At 39.5% G+C, this 20,414-nt stretch overlaps 1 protein-coding gene across 1 annotated transcript in view; it reads left to right on the forward strand.

Moving 5' to 3' along the window:
* lrp2b (low density lipoprotein receptor-related protein 2b) overlaps positions 1-20,414 on the forward strand; it is a 105,998-nt gene that overhangs the window by 32,062 nt on the left and 53,522 nt on the right. Inside the window, exons 25-53 of the mRNA XM_059531984.1 lie at positions 271-648; positions 743-991; positions 1,193-1,401; positions 3,114-3,298; positions 3,961-4,189; positions 4,309-4,486; positions 4,571-4,699; positions 4,799-4,965; positions 5,531-5,674; positions 5,832-5,941; positions 6,051-6,228; positions 6,326-6,539; positions 6,871-7,107; positions 7,261-7,449; positions 7,541-8,461; positions 8,556-8,721; positions 9,237-9,395; positions 9,490-9,779; positions 10,306-10,509; positions 10,630-10,872; positions 11,201-11,326; positions 11,468-11,587; positions 11,667-11,798; positions 11,886-12,087; positions 12,194-12,489; positions 13,472-13,988; positions 14,084-14,236; positions 14,316-14,486; positions 14,801-15,024. Of these exons, the coding sequence (XP_059387967.1) occupies positions 271-648; positions 743-991; positions 1,193-1,401; positions 3,114-3,298; positions 3,961-4,189; positions 4,309-4,486; positions 4,571-4,699; positions 4,799-4,965; positions 5,531-5,674; positions 5,832-5,941; positions 6,051-6,228; positions 6,326-6,539; positions 6,871-7,107; positions 7,261-7,449; positions 7,541-8,461; positions 8,556-8,721; positions 9,237-9,395; positions 9,490-9,779; positions 10,306-10,509; positions 10,630-10,872; positions 11,201-11,326; positions 11,468-11,587; positions 11,667-11,798; positions 11,886-12,087; positions 12,194-12,489; positions 13,472-13,988; positions 14,084-14,236; positions 14,316-14,486; positions 14,801-15,024 (6,720 nt within the window). The remainder of the gene's footprint in view (positions 1-270; positions 649-742; positions 992-1,192; positions 1,402-3,113; positions 3,299-3,960; positions 4,190-4,308; positions 4,487-4,570; positions 4,700-4,798; positions 4,966-5,530; positions 5,675-5,831; positions 5,942-6,050; positions 6,229-6,325; positions 6,540-6,870; positions 7,108-7,260; positions 7,450-7,540; positions 8,462-8,555; positions 8,722-9,236; positions 9,396-9,489; positions 9,780-10,305; positions 10,510-10,629; positions 10,873-11,200; positions 11,327-11,467; positions 11,588-11,666; positions 11,799-11,885; positions 12,088-12,193; positions 12,490-13,471; positions 13,989-14,083; positions 14,237-14,315; positions 14,487-14,800; positions 15,025-20,414) is intronic.

Below are 20,414 nucleotides of genomic sequence, written 5' to 3' on the forward strand. Positions count from 1 at the left end.
TTTAATTCATTTTTTTTTTTGCAGTTAATTGTGACTTTTGGGGGAAATAACAGATTAGGATAATGTTTCAGGAAGTTAATCAGTCTTTATATATTTCTTTTAATTGATAGAAGGCACTTTTAGTCAATAGCCATACATTTCATAATTTTTATATGGATAGAAGCTACTAACTGTGTGTCTAGTTTGTAATCTATTTTTGCATTATTAATTAACAATTAGTGTCATTAAAATAACACCAATGATTACTAATAACTGGTATTTTATATGCAGCCACACGTGGGCCAGGTCTGTGCCATGACAATGAGTTCCAGTGCCAGGTTGATGGATTCTGCATTCCAAAAGCATGGGAATGTGATGGCCATCCAGACTGTGAGGATGGCTCTGATGAGCACAATGGCTGCCCACCTCGAACCTGCAGTTCTTACCAGTTCCAGTGTGCTAATGGAAACTGTGTGCCTCAGAGCTGGGTTTGTGATGGGGATAATGATTGCAGGGATATGAGTGATGAAACCAACTGTCCCACTCCACCATTCAGCTGCCCATCAGGTCACTGGTTGTGTCCCACAGACCAGGTGTGCATCACAGAGGCTCAGGTGTGTGATGGCCAGAGAGACTGCCCCAATGGAGCTGACGAGTCACCCCTCTGCAGTAAGTACTGCTGTTGAAAACTAGTAGTATTGATGTTGATGAACTAATCAAATTGTTTGTTTGTGTGTGTCTTTCTCACTGTTTGCCTTATTAGATGAAGATGACTGTGAGGTAAATAATGGAGGCTGCAGTCATGGTTGTATTCAGGGACCATTTGGAGCTCAGTGTACCTGTGAACCAGGATTTAATCTGCTAAATGACTCAAAAACTTGCGACGACATAAACGAGTGTTTGATCCCTGGATTCTGCAGTCAAACTTGCTACAATGAGCGTGGCTCCTTCCGATGCTACTGCCAAGATGGTTACCAGCTGGAGCCTGATGGATGTACATGCAGAGTCACATGTAAGCACCATCTGCATCACTTACACATCAAACATGACTGCCCAAGACTATGAAGTATAATATGTTGCTGAATTGCATTTATAGTCAAATGGCCAATGGATTTAATGCTTCCAACTAACACAAAATCCAATATTTAAAGTTATAAGTATTACAATGATAGTAAAACCTGAAAACTGTGATGAAATGTGTAATCTGCTACAGCTCCAGTTGATGCTTTACTTCTGGTGGCCAGACGCAGCCAGATCAGCGCTAACCGCATCTACTTCAGGCCACCCCTTATTGTTCCTGTTGTCAGTGGCACAAGCATTGTCGCTGTAGACTTTGATAATGTCAATAAACGAGTGTACTGGGGTGATTCATCTGAGAAAATGATCTATAGTTCTTTCCAGAATGGCACAGACAAAAAACAGGTAACTATTAAGAAGAAATTAAGGTCTAGATGTCTTAAAGGGATAGTTCACCCAAAAATGAAAATGATGTCATAAATAACTCACCCTCATGTTGTTCCAAACCAGTATGACCTCCATTTATCTTCGGAACACAGTTTAAGATATTTTAGATTTAGTCCGAGAGCTCACAGTCCCTCCATTGAAGCTGTGTGTACAGTATACTGTCCATGTCCAGAAAGGTAAGAAAAACATCATCAAAGTAGTCCATGTGACATCAGAGGGTAAGTTAGAATTTTTTGAAGCATCGAAAATACATTTTGGTCCAAAAATAGCAAAAACTACGACTTTACTCAGCATTGTCTTCTCTTCCGTGTCTGTTGTAAGACAGTTCAAAACAAAGCAGTTTGTCATATCCGGTTCACGAACTAATCATTCGATGTAACCGGATCTTTTTTAACCAGTTCACCAAATCGAACGGAATCGTTTTAAACGGTTCGCGTCTCCAATACGCATTAATCCGCAAATGACTTAAGCTGTTAACTTGTTTAATGTGGCTGACACTCCCTCTGAGTTAAAACAAACCAATATCCCGGAGTAATTCATGTACTCAAACAGTACACTGACTGAACTGCTGTGAAGAGAGAGATGAACACCGAGCCGAGCCAGATAATGACTCGTTCACGAGTCAAGAACCGGTTGCATCGGTTTTCGGATCACCAGTAGTTCTTTCTGACAGTTCAATTCAATAAACCGGTTGAAGAAAACGGTTCACCGGTTCTTTTGCACTCGACAGAATAGCGTCATTGTCGATGACTGCAAGCCTTCGGTTTACCTGGGCTCATAACATTAGCACAGAATCAGTTCAGAATCAATCACCAAAAGAATCAGTTCGGTTCAGACGCTCTGTGTGTCGGTTTGCTTAATGCTGAATCACACATGCGCAGTATCATCAGCTCCTCGGTTCTTGAATCGGACACGTCAGACAGAAACGGTTCTTGACTCGTGAACGAGTCATTATCTGGCTCGGCTTGGTGTTCATCTTCAGTTCTCTCTTCACAGCAGTTCAGTCAGTGTACTGTTTGAGTAAATGAATTACTCCAGGATATTGGTTTGTTTGAACTCAGAGAAAGTGTCAGCCACATTAAAAAAGTTAACAGCTTAAGTCTTTTACGGATTAATGCGTATTGGAGACGCGAACAGTTTAAAACGATTCAGTTCGATTTGGTAAACTGTTTCAAAAAGATCCGGTTAGGCTACATCGAATGATTCGTTCGCGAACCGGATATGACAAACTGCTTTGTTTTGAACTGTCTTACAACAGACACGGAAGAGAAGACAATGCTGAGTAAAGTCGTAGTTTTTGCTATTTTTGGACCAAAATGTATTTTCGATGCTTCAAAAAATTCTAACTGACCCTCTGATGTCACATGGACTACTTTGATGATGTTTTTCTTACCTTTCTGGACATGGACAGTATACTGTACACACAGCTTCAATGGAGGGACTAAGAGCTCTCAGACTAAATCTAAAATATCTTAAACTGTGTTCCAAAAATAAACTGAGGTCTTACGGGTTTGGAACAACATGAGGGTAAGTTATTAATGACATAACTTTGCAAATTGGGCGAACTAACCCTTTAAGATGGCTTCTGCATTTCATGTCATGCATATATTACTTATATGTTCATCATCTACAGTTTGAGATTAACTAATTTGATGATGCTGGTATGTTAGGTGTTCTCTTCAGGCCTGATGGTACCTGAAAGCATAGCAGTGGATTGGGTGGGTAGAAACATTTACTGGACCGACTACATCATGGAAAACATTGAAGTATCTACTCTGGACGGCCGTTTCCGGAAGGTTTTGATTACCAAGAATGTTACCAGCCCTCGCGGACTGGCTCTAGACCCCCGCGACTAGTATGCATATTAAAATATTTACTGATTTGTTTCTGTTTTGAGAGAATGCAACAGTAGTAGGATTAGTTCACTCATCACCCATTATTGTCATTATTTACCCTCATGTCGTTTTAAATCCATAAGACTTTTGTTCATTCACTTTTGTTCAACAGAAATGGCATATAATATACAGAAGCTCAATCAAACTCAACTGAATGATGCACAAGAACAAACCTTATCAGTTCTTGTGTAAGTCATTGGTTCTTGTGTGTCAAGCAAGTACATCTGTGCTTCCGTTGATCATATTTTATACAATCTATGCATGTATGTGGACGTTAATGTAAGTAAAAGCCTAAATTAAATCTGTTAATTATATCAAGTGATCACATCTCTTCAGACTTGATTAAACCACTCAATTCATTTTGAATTACTTTTACAATCTCTTCGTGAACTTCTTACGTCAAAGTTTTCATTGTGGGGACTGAAATATTTCAGGTTTTATTCATTTATGTATGTATATATTCATGTTTTGTGTTAAGAAGATGAAGGAAAGTCTTTTGGTTTTGGAATAACATGAGGATGAATAAAAAAAATGATGTGGGTTAATTACTGTTTACATTGATCACATATGGGTTTTAAGGTCTTGTATCATACAATTATAATTCCTTCTGTTTTCTTCTCAGCACCAATGTAATGTTTTGGTCAGACTGGGGTCAGAACCCAAGAATAGAACAGGCTAGTATGGATGGATCTGCAAGAAGAGCAATTGTGACTAACAAGGTATACTGGCCCAACGGACTTACACTGGATTACACAACTAGAAGACTATACTTTGTTGACGCCTACCTGAAATATATTGACTACTGTGACTACGATGGCAAAAACAGGCATCAAGTCTTTGCAAGTGACATGGTAACTATTTAAAGTCCCTGGTTAAAGTCCATCTATATTTTACATGAAATATATGTCACAGTAAGGTTTATCTAATGTTGCAGTTTTTACTCATCACTTCCTACTGTCCGTGTCTGCAGGTTCTTCAGCAACCCCATGGCATAACCATCTTCGAAGACAACATATACTGGAGTGACCGCTACACAAGCCAAATCATGAAGACTAACAAATTTCATGGAGGAAACATCACCACCCTTCTGACCAGTGTGTACCAGTGCATGGGTATCACCATGGATCACCCTGTCAAGCAGCTTTTAGGTTAGGCTTTCACGCAGGTTATTAATGAAAGGAGTGTCTTTTTTTTTTTTAGCTGACTGACATAGTCTGTTGGATCACATACAGGACTTAACCCATGTGAGAACCATACATGCAGTCAGCTGTGTCTGCTATCAACCTTAAGACCACGATACTACAGGTGTGACTGCCAGTCTGGCTGGACCCTTGCCAGCGATGGTCGTACTTGTACTAAAGGTCAGAGTCTTGGCAAAATGAGCATGTGCCAATTGAGGTCTTGAGGTCTAACTGGCCTTTCACTTGACTTGATGATGCTGTAATAGTTATTTTTCCTAGATGATACACCATTCTTGATGGTCGTCAGAGATACTGTAATTATGGGAATTCCTCTCAACCCCAATGACACATCCAACAATGCCATGGCACCAATTTCTGGCATCACACAAGGCCGAGATATTGATTTTGATGATCAAGAGCAGTTTGTCTACTGGGTGCAAGGCACTGTAAGTTAATCAGACAATTTCTTAGAGCACTGTTATAAAATTAACCTATGAAATTACTCATAAATTGACAGTATTTTTTACTATTACACAATATTTTGAAATAGCTTGCCAATAAAGCTCATTCTGATTCTGATTCAAATCAGCAAAGCAAAATAATACTGAAAGATTGTGAAAATGAACATTTCAAAAATAAATCTTTATAAAAGTAAAAAAAAATAAATAAATAAATAAATAAATAAATAAATAAATAAATATATATATATATATATATATATATATATATATATAACAATAAGATTGAACCAAATAGTACTGTTTATCATAATAATGATAATAATAACAATTCCTTACATTTATATAGCAGTTTGCTAGGCACTCAAAGCGCTTTACATTGTCAGGGGTTATCTCCTCATCCACCACCAGTGTGCAGCATCCACCTGGATGATGCGACGGCAGCCGTATGCGCCAGAACGCCCACCACACACCAGCTTACTGGTGTAGAGGAGACAGAGCAAATCAGAAATCATGAAAATGTTGATTTTAAATTTTTTTATTTTTTCACCAGGGCTCAATTTATAGAAGTAAGACAGATGGGGCCAATCGAACTCAGTTTGCACCAGCTGCTGTCATTGGTTTTCCCTCAGGTCTTGCTTTTGATTGGATAACACGAATCATGTACTACACTAATCCCACTGTTAAGGCCATTGAGGTGAACAATATTTCTTCACACATTAACACACTTTATCATATATGATATACAGTATCAGCATATATATTATCAAATTAAGTTATTTCTAATTATTTATTTATTGTTGTTTATTTATTGTTATTGTTATTTTTTATTTTCGCTCGTCTTCCCCCAAAAGGTCATTAGGGTTGATGGATCTCAACATTACAGGAAGACAATCATCACAAACACAGGGAAACCAGAGGGAGCTGGAGAGCCAATAGGAATAGCTCTTGATCCAGCCAGAGGGTAAACACATTTTGTGACTAGTTTACTGTATATTTGTCCTGCACTAATTTGTTATTAAGTATAAGTTATTAAGTTATTAATGTACTGTCTTCATCCACTCACCATACAGGACACTATTCTGGACCGATAGAGGTTCAGATAGTGGAGTTCCACCAAAGGTGGCAAGTGCAGACATGGATGGTGGAAACATCAGAAACCTCTACACTGGCAACCTGGGCAGTGTTGAGTTTATTGCTGCAGACATAGAGGCCAGGAAAATCTACTGGGGTGTTCCTCAATCTGGGATGGTGAGAAGCATACACTTGTTCATAAACCTACATGTGGAAACAAGTAATTATGCACTTGTTCTATTTTCCTGTCTTTTAACTTCTCTGTGATTGGCAGATTGAATGTGGAACGATGGATGGTGTGAGCAGGGTGACCATCGTGAGTGGCCTGTCTCACCCCTGGGGCATCACTGTGTACCAAAACTACCTTTACTACACTGATCTTGACTATGAGGTTATTGAAAGAGTGGACAAGAACACAGGTGCAGACATGGTGGTGATGAGGAGTAGCATGGCAGGGGTGCGGGCACTGAAAATGCATACCAGAGACAGTAAGTGAAGCATTACAATTTGAACTTTAAAAAAATGATAATTTTACAGGAGTTGCAAGATGTCACCTATTAACACTGCTAACGTGTTGAAAAGTGGAGTGATTCAAGATAGTAGCACTGGTATGTTGCCAGTGGCTAAATATTCAGTTTAGCGGTCATTACAAAATATTTCACATCTACATGGCAAAACTGACCATTCTAAAATATTAGTAAGTAATCTTACTAATACATTTCATCAGGCACAATTTGAGACTGAATGTGTAATCCTCTGGATTTTAACTTTTGTTAAATGTTACTTATGTTCTGTTTACAATCATTTATTTAAATCCAGACTCTGCTGGCACTACCAATGCTTGCAGTATGGACAATGGAGGCTGTCCCCACCTGTGTCTGCCAAAACCTGATGGACAAAAGACATGTGCCTGCACCACAGGTTTTATCCCATCTCAGGATGGGTCTCACTGTGAACAGTATGACTCTTATGCAATAGTGTCATCTTTCAAATTTATTAGAGGATTCCACATTAACAGCTCTGACCACTCTGAGGCCATGGTTCCTGTAGGAGCAAGTAAGTAGTGATTACAGTATGCTAAACAGTTTGATCTCAGTTAGAGAGGTAGTGAATTAACTTAATTTAATATTTTTCAAATGATTACATTTAAAAAAAATATATATATAATGTAGCATTTTGTACAAAAAACAATCTGCTTGTATTCTGTAGATACTTACTCAGTTCTCAGCAAGCTGGACATGCACATTGCCTCTGGATTCCTGTACTGGACTGATAACAGCACCTACTCATCCTACAGAGGCATTTACAGGACAAAGACAGATGGCTCACGCTATTCTACTGTCATCAGTCAGTTAGGCACTGGAAGGATTCAGGGCTTGGCAGTAGATTGGATCGCAGGTAAATAAATGTGAAAGTGACACCATGTATACTGTGAAAGTTGGTCGTATGTGTTTATATATCAGACTGATTATTTTCTTTTTTATGTCAGGAAACTTGTACTTCACTAACGCATATACCTCTCAAACATACCTTGAGGTGTTACGTCTGAACACAAGCATTCAACTTATCCTGCTGAAGAGTTCAGTGGATCGTCCCCTAGATGTTGCCGTCAGCCCTAAATTGCGTCTCCTCTTCTGGACTGATGCTGGCCAGACACCCAAGATTGAGAGCGCTCTTTTGGATGGGACCAATCGGACAGTTCTTGCCTCTGAGAGCCTGTCATCCCCCCGAGGGTTAACAGTTGATTACACCAATGACCTCTTGTACTGGGTTGATGACACACTGGATATGATTTCCCGGATGGCGTCCGATGGTTCACAGAGACAGATTGTACGCTACGGTAGTCGATACCCCGCGCCATACAGTGTCGCTATCTTTGGCGAGTACATGCTGTGGGTGGATCGCAAACTGGGCAAACTGTTCCAAGCCAGCAAGAGTCCTGGGAATACAGACATGCCAGAGGTGATCCGAGACGGTATAGAGGATCTGACAGACATTGGAGTGTTTGACTCCCATGTTCAGCCCACTTCTGCCAACCTGGTCGGTTTTAACCCATGCCAAGAGGACAATGGGCGCTGTCACCAGTTTTGTTTTGCAATGCCTGAGCAGCAACAGCCAAAATGTGCCTGTGCCCATGGTTCTCTGCTCAGCAATGGAGTCTCATGTGGCTTTGGCCTGGATGAGTTCCTGATCTTCACCACTGATTACACCATGAACAGCATGAGGCTAGACCCAGAAGACCACAGCACTCCATTTCCCACCTTTACCCTGGGCTATGGCGTTTTAGCCACAGAGTTTGACTTCAAGGACAAGAGAGTGTTTTTTACCCAGTATGTGGGTTTGGGCAGGAGTAAAATAGGATACATTCTAACCACCAGCAGCACTAGCCCACCGATCACCATAGCCAGCGGTAGAGTCTAAAGCTTTAATATTATCAGAATGAGTAAGCCGAAACCATCCAGTAACAATGTTAAAGTGTTCTCTGCTTTCATTTCATCTGTTAGATCTGGATGATCCTGAAGGTCTGGCCTATGACTGGATCCACAAGCGTCTTTATTTCACAGATTATTACAATAGAAGTGTGCAGTCTATGGCAATAGATGGCCAAAACCGTTCCTTCATTGCACATGGTGACCGCCCCAGAGCCATTGTGGTGGATCCCTGCTATGGGTAAGAAATGTTCACACTTAAAATTCTCAACTAAACCCTGGGTAAACCAAATATGGGTCATCTGTTGTTGTTTTTTTCATATTTAACTCTGTCCATTAGGGATGCATGGTTAATTGAAGATAAATTGAAACCACAATATGGCTTTCTGTGATTATCCAATTGCAAATTTAGTGATGATTTGTTTTTCTGACTGAGCCATCCAGGACCATAACAGCAAAAATAAAAGAATAACTCTTTTTCATCTTGGTGCATTTTCTGTCACTGTTTGACATTTAGTTTTTACCTCTAACACTGACATGAATCATATAAATTGCATACAACGTGAAATTTTCTGTGATGTTCAGGTTTTTTTTAGCTGTTTGTTGCTAAACAGCTGGGTGTTACATTCAAACACTGCATCTCTCCACACAATAATTTAATTTAAAGGGCTTTAAAAATACCTGGGTTAAAAGTGTTAGAATTTGGTTAATATATTTACAAGAGTTACTCTCCGAAAACTGATTTTGTTTGCTCAGATACCTGTACTGGACTGACTGGGGATCCCCTGCTAAAATTGAACGAGCCACTTTTGGTGGAAACTTCCGGATCCCTATTGTAAACACAAGCCTCTCTCAGCCTAACGCTCTATCTTTGGATTATGATGAACGACTGCTGTATTGGGCTGATGCAACACTGTGGGTTCATACTGACCTCATTTTTACATTAGTTTTGTTTGATGAATATTTGTTGTTTGCAGTAAAAAATAATGTTTCACTCTCTTTGTCACAGGGATAAGATTGAGCGTGCCTCTTTGACTGGAGAGAACAGGGAGATCATTCTTAGTCAGACACAGTACCCATTTTCTGTGACAGTGTTCCAGCAGGATATCTACTGGACTGACTGGAACACACGGATTGTGTACCGCGCCAACAAGGGCGACGGTTCTGGTCTGACTATTATGGCCACCGACCTTCAATACAGACCTAATGACATTAACGTCTTCTCTGCCAGCAGGCAGGAGAGCTGCTCGAGTCCCTGCCAGCTGTTCAATGGAGGCTGCAGCCATGTTTGTGTCCCGGGTTGGTCTAAATGGCACTTTAAAGAAAAAGTTGAATATACATGCAGTGGGCGCCAAAAGAGACTTAAACATTTTAAACAAAGAAATAATGTAACAGATTCTGCACTACATCACTTATCAATTAAATAATTTATATTTTGACTATTCGTACATACAGTCAGATCTTTTTTCACTAAAGCACTTTTGACCAGTCTCAAGTAATGCTGGAGAACATGAACAAATGGGTGGTTTTACACATGGAGTTCATGCAGATTGAGTGTTCCTTTAATTAAAGCAAGAGAAAATATTAAGAAACTTTTATATTTTTAAATTAAGTTCTTTAGTCAAATTTCAATGCTGATCATAAAATGGATGATATAAATATATACTTTATTTAAAAGAAATGCAAAATGAAAAATTTTTTGTTGCTCTTGGACTTTTGGACCCCACTGTATGCAAATTCCAAGTTAGTTTTTTACAGTTTTTTTTTCTCTCTCTTTTTGGGAAGATTACATCTCTCATGTCTTTCATGTGTCACTTTATCTCAGGTCCAATTGGCCCAGAGTGTCAGTGTCCCAGCACTGGTAACTGGTATCTGGCCAACAATGGGAAAGACTGCATCCCTGACAATGGGCAGCGGTGCCATGCAGATCAATTCACCTGTCTGGATGGAAGCTGTTTGGCCCAGCACTGGAAATGTGATGGCTACAGGGACTGCATAGATGGCTCAGATGAGCTCGAGAGAGTGTGTGGTAAGTAACCTTCCCAGTTGTTTAATTTAAAATGTTTGCAAAAAATGTATTATTTAGTTTTGTGCCATTTTTTTATACCTACATTTAAAAAAAATGCAAACATTAATGTGCCTTCTACAGCTTTCCACACATGCTCACCTACGGAATTCACCTGTGATAATGGAGGTTGTGTGCCTCTGTACTATGTGTGTGACTACACAAACGACTGTGGAGATAACAGCGATGAGCATGGCTGTCCCTTCCCAACCTGTAACCCGACCATAGAGTTCACCTGTGCTAATGGACGCTGCATCAGTGCAGCTTTTGTGTGTGATGGAATCAATGACTGCCGAGACAATGGCACCACGGATGAAGTTAACTGTCGTGAGTGCAGTATTTTATTTAAATACTATTACAGTATTTCTTAATATTTTTAATTAGGTTTTTTAGTTTTAATTTGTAGTTGTAGTAACTGTATGTGCTTTTGTCTTACCAAATTATTGCAGCTTGATTTTAATTAATCAGTGGTTTTAGGTTCAGTTATCCATAACACTGTGATTGACATCAACATCCAACAACAAAATATAATTTTCTCCCTTTGTTCTCATTTGATCTAAAACAAGCTCTGGACAAGATTCTCTTTTTTTTTGGGGTGATAAAGATGAAATGTATAATTTCTTGTAACAGAGAAAAGATTTATTTGATTTAATAGCGGACAGAACCTGTGCACCAGGCTTAGTAAAATGTGACACCACCAACATCTGCATTTCTTCAAGTAACCTGTGTGATGGCTTTAACAACTGTGGGGACAACAGTGATGAAAATCCACTCTTCTGTGGTAAGTTTCAAGGTCTCAGCTTTTAGCTGTTGCCTGCAGATGTCCTTCATGACGATAGACATTTCAGTTTTGAGTGAATATATGAAAAAAAATACTCGTGCATGTCCTTAAAGTCATTCCTATAATCCTTTTTGTTAACAGCTGGCCGGACTTGCTCGGCAGATGAGTTCCGCTGTGATAATGGGAAGTGTATTCCTCAGTCATGGGTGTGTGATCGCAACGCAGATTGTTTGGACAGCACAGATGAGCCACCCACCTGTGGTACATGTCAAATCCCTCACCTGTGTATGAAGTAGATCCTGGAATCACTATCTAATACTCTCTTTGTTTCTTTCCACAGAGGATCAGGTTCGTACTTGTTACCCTCAGCAGTTTAGCTGTGCGAATGGACACTGCATTTTGGCAGCGTGGGTATGTGATGGCAGCAACGACTGTGGAGACAACAGTGATGAGGCCCAGGAACTGCAGTGCGGTGAGGCCTGTCATTAATTTTCAAGATGGTAGAAACCAGCAAATCAATGCATATTAGATCTAGTCTGACTATTATTTTGTATTTCAGGATCAAGGACTTGTAACCCCAGCGATTTCACATGCCCCACTTGGTACCCAGGCTCTTCACGCTGTATTCCATGGAGTTATGTGTGTGATGGTGAGAAGGACTGCACAGATGCCGCAGATGAGCTGCACAACTGCCCCAACCGTACCTGCCACATGAATGAGTTTGCTTGTGCCAATGGCCGGTGCATTCTGGTGCCCTTCCAGTGAGTTGTTCCTCTCCAGCCGCATCTCACGCAAACAATGTATAAAATCAAATGCTTCTCAAAATCTTTATACAATCTGTATTGTGCATCTAAATCTCCTCCACAGCTGTGACCGTTTGAATGACTGTGGGGATGGCAGTGATGAGATTGGCTGCATCTATCGCACCTGCTCCAGTCAAGAGTTCACCTGCCAGAATGGAGTGTGTATTCCATCAGTGTATGTATGTGATGGTTATATAGACTGTCAGGATGGCACTGATGAACTCGAGGGCTTGTGCAGGAGTCCAGAACCCGCCTGTGCACCTGGAGAATTCATGTGCAATTCTGGGGAGTGCATTGACATCCACAAGGTCTGCAACCATCAAAGGGACTGCTCTGACAACAGTGATGAGAAGGGCTGTGGTAAGACATTATTTAGAAAAAGGCTCACTTTAGGAATGTGCCCAAAATAACAAATACAATGTTTGGCAAGGCAAGAATAAGGTATTCAAAATAAATGATGAATTCTATGTATTATATAAAATTGTGTGTTGACTGATTATCCAACATTCACAAGGGTAAAGCAACATTTTATTGAAATGTGGTGAAAATTACAAGGGTGAGATTGTAAACCAATATGAATGGAATGCACTTTGTTGTCCCCAAAGGGGAAATTTGTGTTGGACTTGATGTGTTTACATTGACAAGACCATTGGATCCATAAATAACAATATACTCACAATATACACACAGTTCCTATACTCACCATAAAAAAAAACAATCATTCATCATTGAACATTTTAATTGACATGGGTATAAAATACTTTTTAAAACAATTATACCTACACATTGGAAATCCGTACTGTCTTCCAGAAGGCAACAATATGACTCTGTATGTAGAGCATTCATTCGATGAATTTTGTGAAATTATTACAATTTAAAATAGCTATAAATATTTTTATATATTTTACATTGTGATTTATTCCTGTGATGGAAAAGCTGAATTTTTAGCAGTCATCAATTGAGTCTCAAGAACAGCATTTAAAATAGAAGAAAGTAAAAATAGTAAAAATAGAAAATAGAACAATAAATTGACCAATTCCAAGAGATTACATAAAAATATTTTTTGCTAAAATGAGTAATGAATTTATTAATTGTACAAAACATATTTGTGGTTTGGAAATTGACTAAAAATAGACTTTTTAGCTTTGACACACTGATGAATTAGGCTCCACCCACATACAGTTCCATCTGCATGTATTTTCAGTTCAGTTCATACTGTCATTATAGCAGACACGTGTACAAATAAATGAATAAAATATTACAATTCTTTTATTAATAGCACATTAATAATTACAATGGAACTAATGAACTGGGAATGATATGCCTTTCTGTCCCTCCACAGGCATAAATGAGTGCAGTAATCCAGCCATCCACCAGTGTGCTCAGAACTGCGTAGACACCCAGACGGGTTACTACTGCTCCTGCAGGGATGGCTACAAACTCATGCCAGACGACAAGGCCTGTGAGGATATAGACGAATGCAAAGAGGAACAGGGAGTGTGCAGTCAGGTGTGCGAGAATGCTGTGGGTTCCTTCTGTTGCAAATGTGCACCGGGATACCTACGAGAGCCTGATGGACGCAGCTGCAGGCAGAACAGTGGGATTGCACCATACCTCCTCTACAGCAACCGTTACTACATCCGTAACCTGACCGCTGATGGATCATCCTCATCGGTGGTGCTGCAAGCCCTATCGAACGTTGTTGCTCTGGACTTTGATAATACTGAGAAGCGTTTATACTGGATAGATATTGGCACACAGCGCATTGAGAGGATGTATTTAGATGGGACAGGACGGGAGGTCATATTGAAGAGTGACCTGGACGGGGCAGAAGGCCTGGCTGTGGACTGGGTGGGCCGGTAGGTTAATAAGGGACTTCATTCACTTATTTATTTAGAGGATGTTGTAAAAAGAAATGGGCAGGATTAATCTATGGTTGGATTTTTCCTTGTAGAAAGCTATACTGGGCAGATGTGACTATGGAAGCCATTCATGTCTCTGAGCTTGATGGACGTTATCGGAAAAAACTTCTGAAAGGTTGTGTTGACGCCAACTCTACATACTGCTTCACCAATCCGCGGGCTGTTGCTGTTAACCCTAAATATGGGTGAGCTAAAGATAACACATTTATTTTATTTTGTTAGTTGAACCATGTGTGCAAACTTCCCTTTCCCATTTCTGGTCAGATGGCTATACTGGACAGACTGGGGGCGGACGGCTTTCATCGGCAGGGCTGGAATGGATGGAACCAGCTCATCAGCTATCATCACTACCAAGCTAGTGTGGCCTCATGCCCTGACCATCGACTTCACCAACAACAAGATCTTTTTTGCTGATGCTCACCTCAATTTCCTTGAGTAAGTTGTGTCGTGTACTGTATCCAAACCAAATCTGATCTTCAGACAGTAACAAACAGCCCTGCTTTATATAACACATATAGTATAATGAATATTATGAATCAGCATGGGAGTCATTTCATTTGTATCAATCTGGTGTCAGCATTTCCCACAGTGATTATCAGTGTTGGAGGAGCAAACTCATTTTTGATTTTATAAATAGTACTGTTGTAGTAAAAAAATATAAGCAAAGCTGTGATTTTATACATTTGTATATAATACTGATTCATCATATACCTATAGAATCTATACTTATAATGTCTATTTTCCAACAGTTATGCTGATATGAATGGACAAAACAGACATAGGGCTATAACAGGCTCCATGCCCCATGCTTTCGCTCTGACCCTGTTTGAGGATTTGGTGTACTGGACCGACTGGAACACCCACACCATAGAGAGAGCCAACAAATACACTGGTGCTAACCGTATTGTAATGGGAAACAACACACACCGCCCTAATGACATCCACATTTACCACCCTTACAGACAGCCACGCAGTAAGTCAAGTCAAGTCACATTTATTTATATAGTGCTTTTAACTATACAGATTGTGTCAAAGCAACTCAACAGCATTAAATAGGAAAATAGTGTGTCAATAATGCAAAAAGGCAGTTTATCATTGAATTCAGTGATGTCATCATCCAGCTTAGTTCAGTTTAAATAGTATCTGTGCAATCAAGTCGATGATATCACTGGAAATTAAGTGTCCCTAACTAAGCAAGTCAGAAAAAACCTTGGGAGAAACCAGGCTCAGTCAGGGGGCCAGTTCTACTCTGGCTAGACGAAACCAGCAGTTCAATTCCAGGCTGCAGCAAAGTCACATTGTGCAGAATCATCTGTTTCCTGGTGGCCATCTAGGAGAAAAGATCTTTACTTTGGATCTGTCTCTGGGGCTCATCTAGTTGTCCTGGTCTCCGCTGACATTCAGGGCTGTAGAGGTCCTCTCTAGGTGCTGATCCACCATCTGGGCTGGATACGTACTGAATCCGGGAGACTGCAGTGACTATGTGATCTGGATACAGACTGGATCTGGTGGCTACGGTGTCCTCAGAATAAGAGAGAATCAGACTTATGTTAGCATAGATGGCATTCTTCTAGTGTGTGTTATGGGAAGTGTTCCCAGTTCTGGTTTTCCTAATTGATGCAGCCTAAAAATCCTTGGTAACACTTTCTATGAAGCCCGTATTTATAATACATTATAAGGGTATTCTTAAGGCATTATAATGAATGCATAATGCATTATAAAAAACCTTATAATATGTTGTATCAACTCATGAATAATCATAACAGCAATTGTAATACATCATAATTCTTACGTATTTGTGGTTATAAGTTTAAAAATATGATTATTTATAACACAATGAACACCATATTAAATCTACTTCATTTACAGTATAATGGACTGTATCATATCTTGACATTGTTTAAGATCTGCACAGTATCTTACTACAGCTTGTGAGTGGTTAGATGATGAGTGTTATTTGAGTGTTTCTGCGGAGCTAATGTTAATTAATTGATGTGAGCTGAATCCTCCAACTGAAATTTTTTTTTTTATATGGTTACATTTATTTTGATTGTCCCCTTAATCAATCAACTATAAGCGACTTTGCAACTACATGCCAAATAACAAGTATCAGTATGCTCAATAATGGTAAAATCTAGTATGGTAGAATAAACTGATTTACTAACAGTATAGTCAGTTTATCTGTTCTTTGACCATCAAAATGTTAGCATATATTTACAGTAGCAGATATACTAATATTCTAATGACCGCTAGTTGACATGTAGTTGCAGAGTTACTTATCAACAGCTCTCTAAAGGGACCATCAAAATAATCAAACCGACATTACAATTAAAATAGTTCAAAGCAAATGTGTCATATTACACATTCATCTGATCTGATATCTGATCTTATGGTTGTTTGAGAGAAAACATTTTATTTATTTTTATAATTAATATTATTATTACTACTTATAAGTGGACTTTGACCGCTTTAAGTAAAGTAGCATCAGAAAAATGGCAAGATATGGGACTTATAATACATTATAACTATGAAAAGTATCATCCATTGTAAAAGTTGATGCAGCATGTTCATTGTGTTATAAATCACAGTTTTTATGAATATTCTTTAGATGATACAACATATTATAAGTTTTTTTTAAATAATGCATTATGCATTCATTATAATGCCTTAAGAATACCTTCATAATGTATTATAAATACAGGCTTCATAGAAAGTGTTACCAAATCCTTTAATGGATTTGAATATTAGAAATGTGTTAGTGTGCTATGTGTTAGCCAGGTTAAAGAGATGGGTCTTTAATCTAGATTTAAACTGACCGAGTGTGTCTGCCTCCCAAACAACGTTAGGTAGTTTGTTCCAGAGCTTGGGCATTAAATAGTAAAAGGATCTGCTGCCCGCAGTTGATTTTGATGTTTTAGGATGTGGAGGACTATAGTGCAATAAAAGCTCGTTCAAATACTGAGGTGCTAAACCATTCAGATACAAATCTACACAATGTTTAATAAGGAGCCAGTGCGGTGTTGACAGAACTGAGCTAATATGGTCATACTTCCTGTTTCTAGAAAGAACTCTAGCTGCTGCATTCTGGACTAGCTGGAGTTTGTTAATTGAGCATGCAGAACAACAACCCAATAAAGCATTACAATTAACTAGCTGGATAATCTTTTCGGAAGTCGTGGCCTTATGGTTAGAGTCAGACTTGCAATCGAAAGGTTGTGAGTTCGAGCCTCGGGCCGGCAGGAATTGTAGGTGGGGGGAGTGCATGTACACTGCTCTCTCCACACTCAATACCACGACTTAGGTGCCCTTGAGCAAGGCATCGAACCCCCAACTGCTCCCCGGGTGCCACAGCATAAATGGCTGCCCACTGCTCCGGGTCTGTGTTCACAGTGTGTGTGTGTGTTCACTGCTCTGTGTGTGTGCACTTCGGATGGGTTAAATGCAGAGCACGAATTCTGAGTATGGGTCACCATACTTGGCTGAATGTCATGTCACTTTTTTTTTTCACTTTTCTAACCTTGAGGTCATGAACGCGTGAATAGGTGAGAGCATAGGTCGTAATTTGGATATATTTTTGAGATGGAAAAATTCAGTTTTAGAAATGTGGCTATGGAGTGAATTTTCTGCCAATATTCATCAAATAAAATACAGCATTTTGTAAATAAACACAATCTGCTTTGCAAAGAAAAACTTGCCTTTCAAACAAACGCAAAGTGATTTGCAAATACAAAACTCTATTTGAGAGAAAATGCAGAGGTATGGACAAATATATGTAGTGTGTGTTACAATTGTGAGACTCATTTGTGAGGAATTGATTTTCTCACAAATGCATACAGTCATATATTCTCACATGGATCAAAGCAGATTTTCTCACAAATGCAATTGAGCAACTATCTTTACCAAAAACAGCAGATGGCGCTATTGGTCAATTTACGTGTAACCCTTCACACAATTCCATTTTTTTTTAGGATTTATCATGTGCATGGGGAAACGAATTGGTGAGAGGTTAATAGAATTTAAAATCAGGATTTACATATAACAACTAAACTTCGGGAATGAAACGCTGACTAAAGTGTAGAGAGGCCTGGATAGCTGAAATAAAGCTAGGCTATACTGTGTTCGTTTGTTTTCACTGTGAGCATAAACTCCCATACACATGTATATTTAACTTAGCCACTATAACCCTTATTTGCAAAAAAACATAAATAAACTGAAATCACACAAATCACATTTCACTCACACACACTTAAATATCATACCACAAAGATTTAAAGTTAAACTCAAAATGTATGTATATAGTTTCTTCAGAACTTGGTGAGTTAACCTTTCAAAATGTTCTCATGTTCAAATGGAATGACAGTTAAGAATACCCCGGGGTTTTTTTTCTCTACTAAATGTCTCAGTTTAGTGACACCACAACGTTGGCGCGCTTGTTGGAGCTCAGTTGAAAAAAAAATATTGTCTGTACTCACAGTTCCTCGGTGACAGGAAAATTAACATGACCAGTCTGGTTCAAACCGTTTGATCCAGTGGTGAGATACACGATGAAGAAAACCCGTCCTGAAACTCTGTCCGTCTGTGTGAAAAAACACAGACATCTCTGGCCTGTAGCACGAATCCCGAGCACATCTATTGCAGCAACATGGATGGCAGTCTCTGATGCACACTAGCCAACAGTCCACAAAAAAACCGAATGAGCTTCATGATATCTTTTTTTTTTTTTTTTAAATGTCAAGTTCATTTTAGTTCACATACTCACTCAGAACTCGGTGGCAAAATGGGTTTCAGGCAGTTCACACGTGCCTATGCGCGTCGCAGTTCACACGTGCTAAGCAGTAGTTTCACTTCATCCGAATCTCCGTGCAGTCTCCAACAGCTCCAAACTAACACTCACTTTCCCGTTTTAACAGTGTAGCTCCTTCACAAAACTCAAGAAGAATACCCCACTGGTTCTCAACATCGATGAACAGCAATTGTATGAATCACACAGAACTTACAGCTAGATCGTATTGATCTCTCTGGCTTTCTTTCTCGTACTTTTCCCCGCTCTGTTTTTAGTCCCGCCCCCTCAACAATCCGGTAGGCTGTTACACTGCTCTATGGATGGAACTGATTGGATAACTAATGAAACTGACACCTGGCCATCCAATAAGAAATAAAGTGCCAGAGGGTTCAAAGGTTACTCACAAAAGAAAAATAATATTTTAACACCTCTATTTATAACTGAATTAACACACGAAATAATACAAAAATGTATTACACAACAGGGCAATTGAACTGGCCCATATTTCAAGATATACTTATTAACAGAACACAAAATAAACAATATATAATTTTAGCAGGGTGCTACATTCTCCCCCCACAAAAAAAATGGTCATGCCCTCATGACATGTCTAAAACCGTGAATCAGTTTAAGGAAAATAAACACATTCTCTTAAAAGATTGTGGTAGGAAGATTATTAAACATTCCCCTTAACCTATCCACTTGTAAAAATAACTTTGGTATTTCTTAATAGGAGATAGGGCTAAGGAATCTTTCTGGTCTTTAATCTCAACTACAGTAGCACTATGTGTACCAACTGCCACTGACGTTGGGGTCCCTAAAAAGTCATAAGTTAGTCTGGTTGGAGCGTTCTTTAGTCTCTGAGGCCGAGTTGTCTTGTCATGGCTTTCTGTTACACTGTTAAGTCTCTCAGCTACATCTGACGTCTGTATTTCAGTGTCTCTTTCTCGTGGCACACTTTCTGCAGTCACATTTTGTACCACATGGTCGTTCTCCTCCACTACGACAGATTTTTCAACTGCATCATCCATTTCTGAGTTACTTGTCAAAACAGCCAGATCCAAATCCAGATCAAAAGGCTCACAGTAATCAATGTTTTGCGGTTCTAGTCCTGACAGCTTTTGTGGTACATAATAGTCATGCCATACACCCATCTCATCATCTTCAGAATCAGATGTTGCCTCCATCTTATCCTGTTCGGGTGCTGGTAAACATGAAGTATCAGAGTTCTCTTTTCTCTTTGCTTTGAGCCGTCTGCTAGCTCTTCTTTGTTTTGGGGGCTCCTTGTTCATCTCAGGCCGCAACTGCACTTTCTGTCCGATTGGCAGAATGTGATTTCGGTGTAGCATCTTTTCAGAGCCATGTCCACTCTCTGGCTTCAGTTTGAACACGGGCAAACCAGGCAGTTGACTCTCAACAATGTAAGGAGCAGCTTTCCACCGATCAGCAAGCTTGTGTTTCCCTTGTAACCCAAGATTTCGGATCAAGACCCTGTCCCCGGAATCTAATGGACAGAAACGAACTCTCTGATCATAGCGTTGCTTGTTTCCTTCATTTTTCTTCTCTGCCATACTCTCAGC

This window comes from Carassius carassius, chromosome 40, assembly GCF_963082965.1.
Source record: "Carassius carassius chromosome 40, fCarCar2.1, whole genome shotgun sequence".
Lineage (NCBI taxonomy): Eukaryota > Metazoa > Chordata > Actinopteri > Cypriniformes > Cyprinidae > Carassius > Carassius carassius.